Source organism: Protobothrops mucrosquamatus, unplaced genomic scaffold (genome assembly GCF_001527695.2).
Source record: "Protobothrops mucrosquamatus isolate PMUCROS unplaced genomic scaffold, P.Mucros_1.0 scaffold4052, whole genome shotgun sequence".
NCBI classification, from domain to species: Eukaryota; Metazoa; Chordata; class Lepidosauria; order Squamata; family Viperidae; genus Protobothrops; species Protobothrops mucrosquamatus.
Genome location: NW_015389983.1, coordinates 14,411 through 31,346, shown reverse-complemented (window position 1 = coordinate 31,346; position 16,936 = coordinate 14,411). Strand labels below are relative to the sequence as shown.

General features: G+C 43.6%; 1 protein-coding gene across 1 annotated transcript in view; it reads right to left on the bottom strand.

Moving 5' to 3' along the window:
* The window catches only part of LOC107298518 (multidrug and toxin extrusion protein 1-like), a 34,546-nt gene that overhangs the window by 3,616 nt on the left and 13,994 nt on the right, over positions 1-16,936 (bottom strand). Inside the window, exons 6-15 of the mRNA XM_029286555.1 lie at positions 14,893-14,937; positions 14,018-14,115; positions 12,209-12,306; positions 10,958-11,071; positions 9,327-9,394; positions 7,948-8,056; positions 3,951-4,026; positions 3,754-3,823; positions 2,899-3,031; positions 1,360-1,454 (exon numbers count right to left, since the gene is read on the bottom strand). Coding sequence (XP_029142388.1) covers positions 1,360-1,454; positions 2,899-3,031; positions 3,754-3,823; positions 3,951-4,026; positions 7,948-8,056; positions 9,327-9,394; positions 10,958-11,071; positions 12,209-12,306; positions 14,018-14,115; positions 14,893-14,937 — 906 coding nt within the window. The remainder of the gene's footprint in view (positions 1-1,359; positions 1,455-2,898; positions 3,032-3,753; positions 3,824-3,950; positions 4,027-7,947; positions 8,057-9,326; positions 9,395-10,957; positions 11,072-12,208; positions 12,307-14,017; positions 14,116-14,892; positions 14,938-16,936) is intronic.

The window sequence follows — 16,936 nt, the reverse complement described above, 5'->3', positions numbered from 1 at the left end:
AGGGCCGTTGACACATAGCAGGGAGCCAGGTATATTATCAACAGGCCCACTTGCACCCCTTGCCCCCACTTCACAAGGAGGGACTCCACACCGTCTATCTGAGGCACAGTGGCCTCCCTTGGACGCAGGCTCTCCCTTATAATGACCGCAACCCCCCCGCCCCTACCCCGGGCCCTCGGCTGATGGAATGCCTGGAAACACGTATGATGGAAATATGTAGACAATTTCATAAGGTATGTGGAGTTCAAGAAATTATATATAGGTTATAAATTACATTTTGAAATTACAGTTATAGAATAGAATAGAATTCAGAATAGAATAGAATTCAAAATAGAATAGAATAGAATAGAATTACAGAATAGAATAGAATAGAATAGAATAGAATAGAATAGAATAGAATAGAATAGAATAGAATAGAATAGAATAGAATAGAATTACAGAATGGAATAGAATTACAGAATGGAATGGAATAGAATAGAATAGAACAGAAACAGGAAGAATAGAATAGAATAGAATTACAGAATGGAATAGAATTACAGAAGAATGGAATGGAATAGCATAGCATAGAATAGAATAGAATAGAAACAGGAAGAATAGAATAGAATAGAATTACAGAATGGAATAGAATTACAGAAGAATGGAATGGAATAGCATAGCATAGCATAGAATAGAATAGAATAGAAACAGGAAGAATAGAATAGAATATAGAATAGTGAATAGAATAGAATAGAACAGTGAATAGAATAGAATAGAATATAGAATAGAATAGAATGGAAACAGGAAGAATAGAATAGAATAGAATATTGAATAGAATATTGAATAGAATAGAATGGAAACAGGAAGAATAGAATAGAATAGAATAGAATAGAATAGAATAGAATAGAATAGAATAGAATAGAATAGAATAGAATATAGAATATTGAATACAATAGAATATTGAATAGAATAGAATAGAATATTGAATATTGAATAGAATAGAATAGAATAGAATAGAAACAGGAAGAATAGAATAGAATAGGAGTTGGAAGAGACCTTGGAGGTCTTCTAATCCAACTCTCTGCTCAGGCAGGGAACCCTATTAACGACCGTGATGTTTGTGTAAGGACCACCGCGTTTGCTTCACTTAAGAACCGCCGTAAAAAAAAACAGGTCATCAAACTAGGCATGGTTACACGGCAACTTGTTTAATGACCGGCGTGAGTTATGACTTATAAGTCTGGGCTGGGTGATGGTGGTAAGTCGAGCAGCGCAAAACGAGTGAGAATGACCGGGATGGGAAGGAAAGGAAAAGGGAACTAGAAATCGGAATGCAGGGGGAGTGTCCCCTAGTGGTTGGAGCGGAGGGGGAGCCGGTCTTACCTCTTCAGCTACCTGCAGCCAGTTCATCCGGATAATGTACGTGATGGAGCAGAAACAGGGGATCAAGGTGCATATCAGCATGCCCAGCCAAAACCCTAAGAAGAAAAACCACGGGAAGTATAATAAATATGGGACTGAAAAGTTCCATTTGGTGTTTGAGTAAATTTTACAGTATTGTTATTGTGAACATTTTATTATATTTTTTATATTTTTTAATTATATTTTATTATATTGATATTATTATTATTTTGAGTAGTAATTTTGTTTAATAATTAAGTTGATTATTTGTTTTGTTATTGTGTTTCATTTTAAATTATCTAAATTTATTTTAAAAGGGAGTTAAAGTGCGTTATAGATTTGGTTACATAATTAGTTGGATAATGTTAGTTAGATTCTGATTAATATATTTGTAACCCTGTGAACAGCTCTGGGAAGTGGGGGGGGTGTGTGTGGGGGGTTTTGGGGGGTGGGAAGGGGGTTTATTTTGTAAATGTTATAAAACTTTTAATAATAATAATAAAAAAAAAAAAACCACGGGGAGGAGAGACTGAAAAAAAATCGCAAACTCCTCAATTTATGACCGTTCGTTTAGCAACCGTTTGAAGTTACAATGAGAAAAGTAATAATGATAATAATAATAATAACAACAATAATAATAATAAAGTTGGAAGGGACCTTGGAGGTCATCTAGTCCAACCCCCTGCTCAGGCAGGGGGTAGGCAACCTTGGCTCTTTTATGACTCGTGGACTTCAACTCCCAGAATTCCTGAGCCAGCATGGGGGAATTATGGCTCTTTTATGGCTTGTGGACTTCAACTCCCAGAATTCCTGAGCCAGCCATGCTGAGGAGAAATGGAGAGGTGTCCATGCTGAGCCATGCTGTATGCAACGAAATTTCATTTTGATGTATCCCGATTGGTGTACATTCGAAGTGACAATAAAGTTGTTGTGACTCACAAAGCAGCCGATATCGACACGTTCTAGCTTGTTGCGTTGAATACCAAACCAACAATGAGTAGCGGGGCAACATTTTAGGGTCAAAACGCTCTGAGTTCGAAATTCGACGCGTTTCAAAGCAGTTGAGTACCAAGGGACCACTGTATTAGTTACCTACAGATAGTCCTCAACTTACGACCGATCGCTTAGCAACCGTTCAAAGTCGCTAAGTGGAAATGAAAAAGGGACTCGCATCTTAGGTTTGAAGTTGTGATGTCTGCCCCTCCCCCCACATGGTCACATGTCCATATTTTGGGCACTTGGCAACTAGCCCACATTGGAAGAATCCCCTCATCAGCTGACCATGGTTTATGACGATTTTTTCCTCAAAACCAGCATTCCAGTTTCTGACAGAAACCTTCGCTTAGCAAATAGTGAGTTTGCTTAGCAACCGATGTGAAAAAGATTGTAAAAATCAGATCCGGTCATGTGATGACCTGCTTTACGACTGTCACGACTCGCGACCCTAATCGTGGGGCTCAATTATGGTCGTAACTTGAGGACTCCCTAAACAAGGCTGCCAGGGGAAATCTCTGCCAATACCTATCATGCCAATTTTGGCGACGAAAAGTAGCACAACCCCCAAGGGCAGGCCGACGGTGTAGTAGCCCAGCATGTTGAAAATGGCACCCAGTTTCTGCCTTCCGGTGCCACGCAGCACCCCGCTGGTTGTGGCCTGCGAGAGAGGAAAAGGAGGATGGGTTACAAGAGAATTCCTGAACCTCTGCAAATTGAAGGTGTGTGGACTTCAACTCCCAGAAGTCCCCACTGTGCTGGCTGGGGAATTCTGGGAGTTAAAGTAAGGCAGACTGGCTAGGGAATTCTGGGAGTAGAAATCCACCCATCTTAAAGCAGGCTGGCTGGGGAATTCTGGGAGTGGAAGTCCACCCATCTTAAGGCATGCTGGCTGGGGAATTCTGGGAGTAGAAATCCACCCATCTTAAAGCATGCTGGCTGGGGAATTGTGGGAGTGGAAGTCCACCCATCTTGAAGCATGCTGGCTGGGGAATTCTGGGAGTGGAAGTCCTCCCATCATAAAGCAGGCTGGCTGGGGAATTCTGGGAGTGGAAGTCCACACATTCCAGTCCACACCAGAGGCTATTTTCACATACTCCCTTAAGCCATGGTTTGGTTACCGGTGGTTTAACTAAACGAACCACAGTTGCCTTGGATTATCTAATATATTTGAGGATGTGTTAGGGGTGAACTCCAGCTTAAATTTAACCCCATCCTGGCCTGTGAAAAGAAGTGAAAAAAAGTGGTTCAGTCCAAGCTGGGAATAAACTGCCAAGCTGGAAATAAACATGGTGACTGCTTTAGAAAGAAGGTTGCAATTTATTCCCAGCTTGGACTGAACCACAATGAAGATGTTTCTTTCAACAAAAGAAATGGACTCACGCAAAGAGCTTCAAACAGGTGGAAGGCGATGTAGACCGGCATCACATAACCCACCAGGTCAACCACTTCCCTGTTTGGACAAATAGAATAAAATCAGCATCAGCAGCAACATCCTCTAAGCCGGGGTGTGTGTGTGTGTGTCCAGTCTTTGCAGTTTTAAGACCTGCAGACTTCCACTCCCAGATTGTCACACTTACTTTTCACTGGTGAAAATGTAGGCCAAAACGTCTTTCGAGGCTATCATCGCAAGACACATCAGAACGACGAATCCCACTAGAGAGAAAAAAAAAGCAAAAAACATCAGGGAAAGAATGGGAGTTGAAGCCATTCCAAGATAAATTTTATTTATTTGTTCATTCAATTTTATCTGCTGCCTATCCTGCTATCCAGAGCATTAGAAAGAGAGAAATTAAGAAAAATCACAACATAAGTCCAGGAAGGGCAATTACTGTATGGTCCCCTTTAAGACCTGTGGACTTCAACTCCCAGAATTCCTGAGCCAGCCATGTTGGCTGGCTCAGGAATTCTGGGAGTTGAAGTCCACAGGTCTTATAGGGGACCACAGTTTTATTTTATTTTATTTTATTTTTTAAAATATTTTATTGGTCTTTAACAATAATAATCTCCAGGGCCTGGTGTACCGCGTGTTGTCTTGGTTTATATATTTGAGAAAGAAAAAAAGAAAGAAAAAAGAAAAAAAGGCAATAATAATTAATTAACAGTCAATAATGATTAAATTTGTTAATTCTATAATTAGTATATTAATTAATAATATATTTCTTTGATCTTCCCTTCTTCCATTTGTATTCTCCTTCTTCAAGTTTAAACAAATATAATTCTTCATATTTTCAATATATAAATGATTAATTATAGACATTTTTTCATATTTATACAAATAGTGATAACATCTATGTATAACATTTTTTATCTGCTTACCGTATATTATTCTTATAACCATCATCTCATTAGTTCACCATGCATCCTATTTTTGTAATTTTTAAGCTTAATTTCCCCTTTTTTTCAATCCATTCTTATCAGTCATGATTTTCTCAGTTTTAATCATCTAAGTATCCAAATTTTTCCAATATTTTCATACTTCATGTATTATAAAAATACTGTGCTTCTTGTCTACCTTATAACATCTGGGTATAACATCCTTTCTGATCAGATAATAATAATAATAATAATAATAATAATAATAATAATAATAATAATAATAGTAATAATAAAAAGTTGGAAGGGACCTTGGAGGTCATGAAGTCCAACCCCCTGCTCAGGCAGGTAACCCTATACCGTTTCGGATAAATGGCTGTCCAGTCTCTTCTTGAAAACTTCTAGTGTTGGTGCATTCACCACTTCTGGAGGCAGGTTGTTCCACTGGTTAATTGTTCTCACTGTCAGGAAATTTCTCCTTAGTTCTAGGTTGCTTCTCTCCTTGATTAGTTTCCACCCGTTGCTTCTTGTCCTGCCTTCAGGCACTTTGGAGAACAGCTTGACTCCCTCTTCTTTGGGGCAACCCCTGAGATATTGGAACACTGCTATCATGTCCCCCCTCGTCCTTCTCTTCGTTAAACTAGACATACCCAATTCCAGCAACCGTTCCTTATATGTTTTAGCCTCCAGTCCCCTAATCATCTTTGTTCCTCTTCTCTGTACTATTTCTAGAGTCTCAACATCTTTTTGACATCATGGTGACCAAAACTGGATGCCGTATTCCAAGTGTGGCCTTACCAAGGCCTTGTAAAGTGGTATTAACATTTCACGTGATCTTGATTCTGTCCCTCTGTTAATGCAGCCTAGCACTGTGTTGGCTTTTTTGGCAGCTGCGCTTATATTTATAAAAGTTACATCATCCCAATATTTTTACATTTCATCTATTGTAAAACATACTATATTACTTAAATCTCTTGTTCCTCTTGTTATAGAGCCCCTCTTAAAGGTGACCATAGTTACTCACTACTGTGTTATACTATGGTCCCTAACTCAGAAGGATCTGCAAATGGCTGTGTCAAAAAAGTCAAGATGGTGTCGATGATGGTGGGACCAAAGCCCCATCCATTCTTAATGTTCACTGCATGTAAATACAATGTTGGGCTTCAGTTGTGTGGTGCCGGGCACCATCTAACCAAGGAGAGAAGCAACCTAGAACTAAGCAGAAACTTCCTGACAGTTAGAACAATTAACCAGTGGAACAACCTGCCTCCAGAAGCTGTGAATGCTCCAACACTGGAAGTTTTTAAGAAGAGACTGGACAGACATTTGTCTGAAATGGTATAGGGTCTCCTGCCTGAGCAGGGGGTTGGAGGAGATGACCTCCAAGGTCCCTTCCAACTTTATTATTATTGTTATTGTTAAACTAAAGTAGCACGATGAAGGATTGAGGGACTGTGAGAGCCATATCACAAAACATTGGGAAAACACCTCTTCTGTGTTATATCTACTTCTTCAGAATCCTACTCATCAGGCTGTAGTTATGCCACAACATTAATAATAATAATAATAATAATAATAATAATAATAATAATAATAATAATAATAATAATAATAATAATAATAATAATAATAATAATAATAATAATAATAATAATAATAAAAATAAAGTTGGAAGGGACCTTGAAGGTCATCTAGTCCAACCCCCTGCTCAGGCAGGAAACCCTATACCATTTCGGACAAATGGCTGTCCAGCAAGACAACTGGAAGTCTTGCCAATGACATGATTCCCAAAGAGAGGAATGTATCAGGTAGCTCAACAGCTGCAAGTAAGAGCGTCATATTCCACAAGATCCATGTCCCCTGATCCAGGCTGCACTCATTTCTGCTCATCTTAAAGTCACCAAGGTTGAGAAATTGCAGAGAAGAGCAGCTAAGATGATTAAAGACCTGGAGACTAAAACATACAAAGAACGGTTGCTGGAATTGGGTATGTCTAGTTCAATGAAGAGAAGGACAAGGGGGGACATGATAGCAGTCTTCCAATATCTCAGGGGCTGCCCCAAAGAAGAGGGAGTCCAGCTATTCTCCAAAGCGCATGAAGGCAGGACGAGAAGCAACGGATGGAAACTAACCAAGGAGAGAAGCAACCTGGAATTAAGGAGGTATTTCCTAATGATGAGAGAAATCAACCAATGGAATGGCTTGCCTTCAGAAGCAACTAAGATGATCAAAGGCCTGGAGACTAAAACATAAGAAGAACAGTTGCAGGACTTGGGTTTGGCTAGTCTACAAAAAAGAAGGACTAGGGGAGAGATAATAGCAGTTTTCCAATATTTGGGGAGTTGCCACCAGGAAGAGGGGGTCACCCTATAGCAGTGATGGCAAACCTTTTAGAGACCGAGTGCCCAAACTGCAACCCAAAACCCACTTATCCATCGTCGAGTGCCGGGTGGGTGTGGCCCATTGGCTGAGTGTGGCCCATTGGCTGGATGTGGCCAATTGGGTGGGTGTGGCCCATTGGGTGGGCGTGGCTGCGGTAGTAACGGCAGACTGGGTGGGACTAAAAAGTTCAATCAATCAATTCCAACTTTGCAAGATCTTTTTTTTCCCGCGAGAAGTTGAAATTGACTGATTGAACCTTTTTTTTTTTTTGCACACGGCGGCGGAGGCCTAAAGCGAAAAGGTTTTATAAAACCCAGCTGAAGGCCTAGGACTGGGGCGACAGCGCGCGTGACCACAGAGAGGGCTCTGAGTGCTGCCTCTGGCACCCGTGCCATAGGTTCGCCACCACTGCCCTATAGTCTCCAAAGCACCTGAAGGCAGGACAAGAAACAGTGGACGGAAACTAATCAAGGAGAGAAGCAACCTGAATTAAGGAGAAACTTAACAGTGAGGATAGTTAACTAGGAGAACAGCTTGCCACCAGAAGTTGTGAGTGCTCCATCACTGGGGGTTTTTAAGAAGAGACTAGACAGTCACTTGGATGGATGGATGGATGGATGGATGGATGGATGGATGGATGGAGGAATGGATGGAGAGGGGGAAGGAACAAACTCTCCCGGAATTGTGGGTGCTCCATCATTGGAGGTTGTCAAGAAAACCTTAGAGAACCCTTTGACCAGGATGGTGTAAGGTCTCCTGTCTTGAGCAGGGGGTTGGACTAGAAGACCTCCAAGGTCCCTTCCAGCTCTATTCTGACTCTGAAATGCTGGTTTATGCTTCCCCTGGCTTCCGTTCTTTCTACCAGCCCCAGGATGATACCTGTGCAAAAGATGGCGACCACCGATGACCTCCGGGCTTCTTCTGCCTTCCCGGCTCCTAAGGCGTTGCCCACTCGGACGCTGGTCGAGGCCCCGATCCCAAAGGGAATCTAAACCGAGGCAAAGAAAGCAGAGCCGAGACTTAACAGACCTGGTGAGTTCAGTTCCTGTCTTGATAAAATCCTTCACCAGCCTGGATTTATTGATTTTTATTTTTTTTAGAGTCCTGGACTTACAACCATTCATTTAGTGACCGTTTACGTTACAAGGGAACTGAGAAAAAGCACAATTTTTCACACTTGTGATCGTTTGCAGCCATCCCCACGGTCGCACAGTCCAAATTTGGACGCTTAGCAAATGGCTCATACTTATGACGGTCACAGAGCTCACACGATCCCCTCCTGACAAGCCAAGTCAACGGGGGATCCGGATTCACTTAACAACCGTTTTACTCACTTAACGGCTGCAGGGATTGGCTTAATTGCTGCGGCAAGGCAGGTCGTAAAAAAAGGGGCGAAGCTCGCCGAACAGCGGTCTCCCTTAGCAATGTCAGTTTTGGGCTCCATTGTTGTCGTAAAGCGAGGACTCACCTGTAATGGATGGTACCGATAGTTTAGTGGCCATAATTGGGCCCGGCAAACCGGTCGTTCAGCGAAACATCGCTAAGTGGAACGGCGACTGTGCTTATGATCTGACTTCCACCTTTGTTTTGCTGTAAAGTCCTGAGAAGATCGTAATTTTTTCCCTCATGGTTGTGAATGTGAACAGTCAGTAAATGAGGCAGCTGTTTAAAGAGGACTATAGGTAGCCCTCGACTTACGACCACAATTGCCACTGGAACTTTGGTCGCTAAGTGATACGGTCGTCCGGCGCCTGGTTTTACGACCTTTTTGGGTAGTCATGAAGTGAGTCACGTGGTCGTTAAGCGAATCCATCTTTCCCCTTTGACTTTGCTGGTTGGAAGCCGGCTTTTATCCCCCCTTCCCCTTCCGGGACACTGCAACCGTCATAAACATGAGTCAGTTGCCCAGCGTCTGAATATGGATCTTGTGACCCTGGGGATGCTGCAATGGTCATAAGTGTGAGGACCGGTCATAAGTCATTTTTCCCCGCACCCTGGTAATTACACCTGGTCTTTAAATAAACGGTCATGACTCAAAGACGAGCTGTCCCTGTGTATCAACGAGAGCCGAGACAAAGCATAAACGCAGGAAAATGTACATGTTGGGTGGCTAATTTGAGGGGTCTGCCAAAGAGGGTCGAAAAAAGTCAAGATGGCAGGCCTTGGCCTAATTTTTTTGGGCAGGCGCTGCGGAAGCTCTGGGTGGACAGCCTCTCGTTGCACTGTTGTGGTGGTAATGGCGGACGGGAAATGCTTACCATATACGCAACGGTGGCGATTTCATAGATGATGGATTGTGCAGAAAGATCCAGCACGCTGAGGAGGCCTGAAATTTAAAAAAAAAATTATGGGGAATGAATGAATGAATTAATTAATGAATGAATGAATTAATGAATAAATAAATAAATAAATATCCAGGGAATATTTATATAGGGAAGAGGTCTAAAATGTCTAGGATAGGATAGGATAGGATAGGATAGGATAGGATAGGATGGGATGGGATGGGATGGGATGGGATGGGATAGGATAGGATAGGATAGGATAGGATAGGATAGGATAGGATAGGATAGGATAGAATCTTTATTGAGAATAGAATAGAACAGAACAGAACAGAACAGAATAGAATAGAATATGAATAGAATAGGAATAGAATAAAATAGTAGAATAGAATAGTAGAATAGAATAGAATAGAAAATATGGAATGGAATAGTAGAATAGAATAGAATAGAATAGAATAGAATAGAATAAAAACAGGAATAGAATAGAATAAAAACAGGAATAGAATAGAATAGAATAGAATAGAATAGAATAGAATAGAATAGAATAGAATAAAAACAGGAATAGACTAGACTAGACTAGACTAGACTAGACTAGACTAGACTAGACTAGAATAGAATAGAATAGAATAGAATAGAATAGAATAGAATAGAATAGCAGAGTTGGAAGGGACCTTGGAGGTCTTCTAGTCCAACCCCCTGCTTTAAATGGTGGCTAAGCTGCCTTCTTGACCTTTTGGAGCTCATTCATCCTTGAGGGATCCTGCAAGGAATATTACAGGTAGTCCAGAATCTCCAAGCACAATTGGAACCCGAATTACTGATGCTAAGCAGGACGGTTGCTAAGTGAATCGCACTCAGTTTTACAACCATGTGGGCACTGAGTGAGTCTGGCTTCCATCACTGCTTGTTGGAAGCCAGCTGGGAAAGTTGCAAGTGGAGATGCTGCGACCCTTGAAAATGCAGGTAGCCCTCTACGACGTAGGACCACAATGGAACCCAAAAATGACCGTTGTTAAGTGAATTTTGTTCCTTTTTACGACCTTTCTTGCCACCATTGTTAAGTGAATTGCTGCTGTTGTTAAACAAGGAACACGCTTGTTGAGTGAATCCGGCTTCTCCATGGATCTTTGCTTGGCAGAAAGTCGCAAAAGGGGATCACGTGACCCCGGGACACTGCGACCGTCATAAATATGAGTCAGTTTCCAAAAGCCTAATTTTGATCACGTGACTGCGGGGATGCAGCAACAGTCGTGTGAAAAACGGTCCTAAGTAACTTTTTCTGTGCCATTGTAATTTGAATAGTCCCTAAGCGAACTGTCGTAAGTCGAGAGCTATCTGTATATTCCAGTTGACAAGCGCTTGGATTTTGATCTTCAAATCCTAGACAAGTTGTGATGGTCATAAATGTGAGGAAGAGCCACAAGTCACTTTTTTCAGCGCCGCTGTATCTTCAAACTGTTACTAAATGAACAGTCGTAAATCGAGGACTACCTGTTTCGACATTCCCCACTACAGCAATATTTATTGCCCCACCCACCTGGGAGAAAGGGAGTGTCCTGCCTTTTGGGCCCGCCCCCCAACCATAGCTCCTCCCCCTGCCCACTCCTGACCTATCAGAAAGCTTCCGATTTCAAAGGTCCACCACTCAATGCAAATCATCAGCATGCTGGGAATCGCCAGCGACATGAAGAGCCCCCACTCCTGCAGGCAGTCCATGGACCAACCTGAAAAAAAAAGAAGCAAAATCAGCTGAACAAACCAGGATTCATGGTTTGAATCAAGAGAATGTTGGGTTTTGAGTCCGGCACAGGAGTGTCTACTGTGTCTATAGATAGGGTCAAAATGCCATTTTTTCTAAGGTGGGACTAGAACTCACTGTCTCCTGGTGATTGGTCCAAAATCACCCAGCTGGCTTTCATGCCTTAGGCGAGACTAGAACTCACAGTCTGGTGATTGGCCCAAAGTCACCCAGCCAGCTTTCATGCCTCAAGCGGAACTAGAACTCACCGTCTCCTGGTGATTGGCCCAAAGTCACCCAGGTGGTCTTCATGCCTTAAGTGGGACTAGAACTCACAGTCTGCTGGTGATTGGCCCAAAGTCACCCAAATACTGTAGCTTTCATGCCTTAGGCGAGACTAGAACTCACAGTCTCCTGGTGATTGGCCCAAAGTCACCCAGCTGGCTTTCATGCCTTAGGTGAGACTAGAACTCACAGTCTAGTGATTGGCCCAACAGTCATCCAGCCAGCTTTCATGCCTTAGGGGGGACTAGAACTCACAGTCTCCTGGTGATTGACCCAAAGTCACCCAGCTGGCTATGTTCCTGCCTAAGGCAGGACTAGAACTCACCGTCTGCCGCTTTCTAGCCACTAGACCAGAGGTAGGCAACCTTGGCTCTTTCATGACTTGTGGACTTCAACTCCCAGAATTCCTGAGCCAGCCATGCTGAGGGGAAAGGGAGAGGTTTCCATGCTGAGCCATGCTGGCTCAGGAATTCTGGGAGTTGAAGTCCACCAGTCATGAAGGGGGCCATAGTTCCCCCATGCTGGCTCAGGAATTCTGGGAGTTGAAGTCCACAAGTCATGAAGGGGGCCATAGTTCCCCCATGCTGGCTCAGGAATTCTGGGAGTTGAAGTCCACAAATCATGAAGGGGCCATAGTTCCCCCATGCTGGCTCAGGAATTCTGGGAGTTGAAGTCCACGAGTCATCAAAGAGCCAAGGTTGCCTGCCCCTGCACTAGACCAAACTGGCTCTCTAATTAATCCTCTAATTGAGAAGTCGGCAATGAGAGTCTGGCAGTGGAGCAAGCAAGGAAAGACCCCACCCCACCCTTCCTCTTGCCTATAATGGGGGGGTCTCACCTCCCCAGGTTTCGACGTGAAGCTTCTTCCACTTGATGTAGAGAAAGAGGCTGATGGCTTGAGCATACTGAGCGATGGTGTTGGCCCAGGCGGACCCTCTTTGAGGGAAGAAAAAAAAATGCAGGTCATCAGAATAGAAATTGGCGGAAAATCTTTTAAAACATTGCTTTGGGTTTTTGTCGGTTTTGTGAATATTCACACCGGGTCACTTTCAAGCCTCTCTCGATTTGCTTTGCCCGTGAATTTGAGGGAGAGGAATTTCAACACACCTAAGCCTTGATAGAGATGGGAAGGCCTGGAAAAATTGGAGGGAAAAAAAAAAGATTTTCTTCCCATTTCCCCCCCCCCCCAAATGGCGTTCAAAAAAAACAGAAAAAAACCTGGATTTTTCCCCCCCCAATTTTTCCAGTTTTTTCCTGGCTTCCCCATCTCTAATCCTTGACTCACGACCCTTCATTTGTCCATCTGAAGTCACAGCGGCACTGAAAAGAGAGAGTCCTCACACTTACGACGGTCACAGTGTCTCCAGGGTCACCGGATCCAAATCTGAGCGCGGGGCAACCGGCCTGTGTTTAGGAAAAGTGCAGGATTGGACTTTCCCAGGGGTCTTCCCACAAGAAAAGGAAATGGGAGGACCAGGAGTTGCTTAAGGACCTTCTGATTCGCTTAATGACCACATGCTTCACTTAACAACGGTGGCAGAAAAGGTTGTAAAATTGCAAAATTCATGACCACATCCATAAATGTTGATGGAGATTCTCAGTCATCCAGGTCATCGTTTACCCCAAAGGTGTTTTTTCAAGAGGCAACTGGATTTTCTTTTTAATCTTTGAAGATGTTTCGCTTTTCATCCCAGAAGCTTCTTCAGCTCTGACCGAATGGTGGGTGAATAGAAGGATTTATACTCCTTGCAGACAGCTGGTCATTTGCATTGTTTTAGAGAGTCGTTGAGGCCACTTGGAGGTTTACCTGTGTCCTCAGGGTCACCTGAGTGGTGTAAATGGATGTGGAGCCTTCTTGGGACTGCTGAAAGGACTGTGTTGTCGACTGGACATAGACGATATCGTGTCTCTCCCCCTCTGTTGAGGGAGGGCTGTTCAATTTTGATATAATGGCCTCTTTGACCCCTCTTTCAAACCAGCCAGACAAAGATAAACCTCCAAGTGGCCTCAACGACTCTCTAAAAGAAGGCAAATAACCAGCTTTCTGCAAGGAGTATAAATCCTTCCATTCCCCACCATCCCAGTCAGAGCTGAAAAAGCTTCTTGGAGGAGAAGCGAAACGTCTGTCAGCGAGACAGTTTTTTGCCCCATTTTACGACCTTTCTCACCACAGTTGTTAAGTGAATCACTACAGATATTCGGTTAGTCCCACGGTTGTTAAGTGAACCTGGCTTCCCCCAGGGACTTTGCTTGTCAGAAGCTCGCAAAAGGGGATCACCCGATCCTGAGACACAGCAACCGTCGTAAATACGAGCCAGTTGCCAAGCATCTGAATCTTGATCACATGACCCTGGGGATGCTGCAAGTGTGAAAAACGGTCGTCAGTCACTTTTTTCAATGCCGTTGAACGGTCATTAAATGAACTGTTGTAAATCGAGGACGGGCTGTGGTTGAGTTTTGCAGAGTTTGATGAATTCTAATTCACTTCATCCGTGGCTTGATCGACCATCTTCTGCTAAAACCCGCAACTGATATCCAGTTTCCCCCCAAAAAAATCACTTGGCAAAAACAACTCCGACCCAAGAAAGGGAAGCAGAAGCCAGCCTCCTGTGGAAATAGACATTTTTGTATTAAACAGCCTACTTACCGAACGCCCATGTGGAATTGGTAAAGGAAAATATAATTCGCCAGGACGTTGATAATATTTGCAGCAATGCCACAAAAAACCTCTGGCCAAATGATTTTCTGCAATGAAATATTATTTTATTTTATTATGACAGTTCAAGGGATACCACGGGATGCCTTCTGGCAGAACCATAGCAACGTGGATCACCAATTTCTTGTCCCCGCCCCTTATGGTTATTGGGCTAGATACAGGGGTAGGCAGCCTTGGCTCTTTTATGATTTGTGGACTTCAACTCCCAGAATTCCTGAGCCAGCCATGCTGAGGGGAAAGGGAGAGGTTTCCATGCTGAGCCATGCCGGCTCAGGAATTCTGGGAGTTGAAGTCCACGAGTCATGAAGGGGCCATAGTTCCCCCATGCTGGCTCAGGAATTCTGGGAGTTGAAGTCCACGAATCATGAAGGGGGCATAGTTCCCCCATGCTGGCTCAGGAATTCTGGGAGTTGAAGTCCACAAGTCATGAAGGGACCACAGTTCCCCCATGCTGGCTCAGGAATTCTGGGAGTTGAAGTCCACGAGTCATGAAGGGGCCATAGTTCCCTCATGCTGGCTCAGGAATTCTGGGAGTTGAAGTCCACGAGTCATAAAATTGCCAAGGTTGCCTACCCCTGGGCTAGAAGATCAAGTTGCTTTGTTAGGATCCAGCCCTTCCATCCCAACACTGGAAGTTTTTAAAAAAGAGATGGGACAACCTGCCCGAACAGGAGGTTGGACTAGAAGACCTCCAAGGTCCCTTCCAACTCTGTTATTCTGTTGTTCTGTAAGATATGGTCCCAAGCTGTCGCTTGCAAAGAGATGCAAACGGCTAAGGAAGGGAGGAAGGAAAGGAATGTATTTACCTGGTTTTGCAAATACCGCATTTGGATCTGGTAAATAAAGGCTGCCTGCGAGATGCAGAAAAACAAAAAAAGGGGGGGAAAAGCAATTAGGAAAAAGTAAGATTCGTTAATTTGTCGTCGAATTGGCCCAAAACAAAGGGATTGGCATTTTTCTAAGCACTGCCAGCTATAAAATTGTTGCATCCTGAATGCATAGATTGGAAGACATTCTAGAGCAGGGGTCTTCAAACTTGGCCCTTTTATGACTTGTGGACTTCAACTCCCAGAATTCCTGAACCAGCGTACCTGGCTGAGGAATTCTGGGAGTGGAAGTCCACAAGTCATAAAAGGGCCAAGTTTGAAGACCCCTGGTCTAGACCACTGTTTCTCATCTTAGCAAGTTTAAGATGTATGGACTTCAACTCCCAGAATTCCCCAGCCAGCCATGCTGGCTGGGGAATTCTGGGAGTTGAAGTCCATACATCTTAAACTTGCTAGGATGGGAGAAGTACTGACTAGTCACTAGATCAATCCTAGGCTCAGTAGAAGAATCTACCACTGTTCCAGGCAGAAGTTCCACTGGTACAGCTTCTGAGTTTCAGGGAAGAATTGTGGAAAGCTTTACCTGCTGGAATTCAACCTGCCAGCTGTCAGAAATGGTTCTATTCTATTCTATTCTATTCTATTCTATTCTATTCTATTCTATCCAATGCAAATGTGGGAAAGATCATTTCATTGTCCCTGCCCCCTTGCATAGCTAATGAGTTGCCAAAGGGGGCAGATGGGAAATGTAGTTTATAACTAGCATGCAAACATGACTCCCAATTAGAAATGCAGGTAGTCCTCGACTTACGACCACAATTGAGTCCAAAATTTCTGTTGCTAAGTGAAACCTTTGTTAAGTGAATTTTGCCTGATTTTACGATCTTTCTTGCCACCGTTGTTAAGTGAATCACTGCAGTTAGCAACGTCGTCGTTAAGTGAATCTGGCATGGACCTTGCTCGTCAGAAGGTCGCAAAAGGGGATCACGTGACCCCGGGACTCCGCAAAAGGGGGTCACGTGACCCCGTCACAAGTATGAGTCAGTTGCCAAGCGTCCGAATTTTGATCACGTGACCCTGGGCAGGCTGCAACAGTCGTAAGTATGAGAAACGGTCCTAAGTCCCATCATTCAGTGCTGCTGCAACTTTGAAAGGTCACTATATGAACCGTTGTAGGGCGAGGACTTCCTGCAGTATCTGACCCACAGCCCAATCCTTGAAAACCCTCAAGATTCTCCTAGAGAATAACATTGGCTAAAATTTGCGGTGAAAATTTAGCTTTTTTTTTAAGCACGAATGTGTGAAATTCAGAAGCAGGTTAAGAAAATACAGGGATTATAACCCAAATAAAAGCTCTTGCTGCTATTTTTTTTTTTAAAAAGGGGGAAAAAACCCGCTGGCAGGTAGTCCTCGACTTACGACCGTTCACTTAGTGACCGTTCAAAGTTACAACGGACCTATCTGGGGGGGAGGGCCCTTATGATGTGGATTTGAAGTTCTGACAGCTGCAGTCACATGACCAGACCTCTGTTGCTAAGCAACCGGACTGCTTTTACATCTGTTTGCAGCATCCTGTAGTCACATGTCCTCATTTTACGACGCTTTTGCCCAAATCTGCTGGGGTTTTTTTTGACAAAACCGCCTCCATCATGAACCGGTGGTTGGCTTGAGTCCGCGGTATTTGCTTAAGGGCCATTGGAGCAACTTCACGACCACTGTGTTCGCTTAATGACCTCTGCAAAGCAGGTCAGGAAATCAGGTCGGTCCTATGGCTGACCCATTTTACGATCGCTGTGACTGATAACCCCAATGGGCAGGCTGCCTTACGGTCGTAAATCGAGGACTTCAACTTTGGTTGTTTCAGACCCCCTGAATGCAGCGCTGTGTGTACAAACAAGCACAAACCATGCACAGTCTTGCACAGATAGTCCCTGACTTACAACATTTCACTTAGTGACTGTTCAAAGTTACAACGGAACTGAAAAAAGGGACTTATGAACCCTTTGTCACACTTATGACCGTT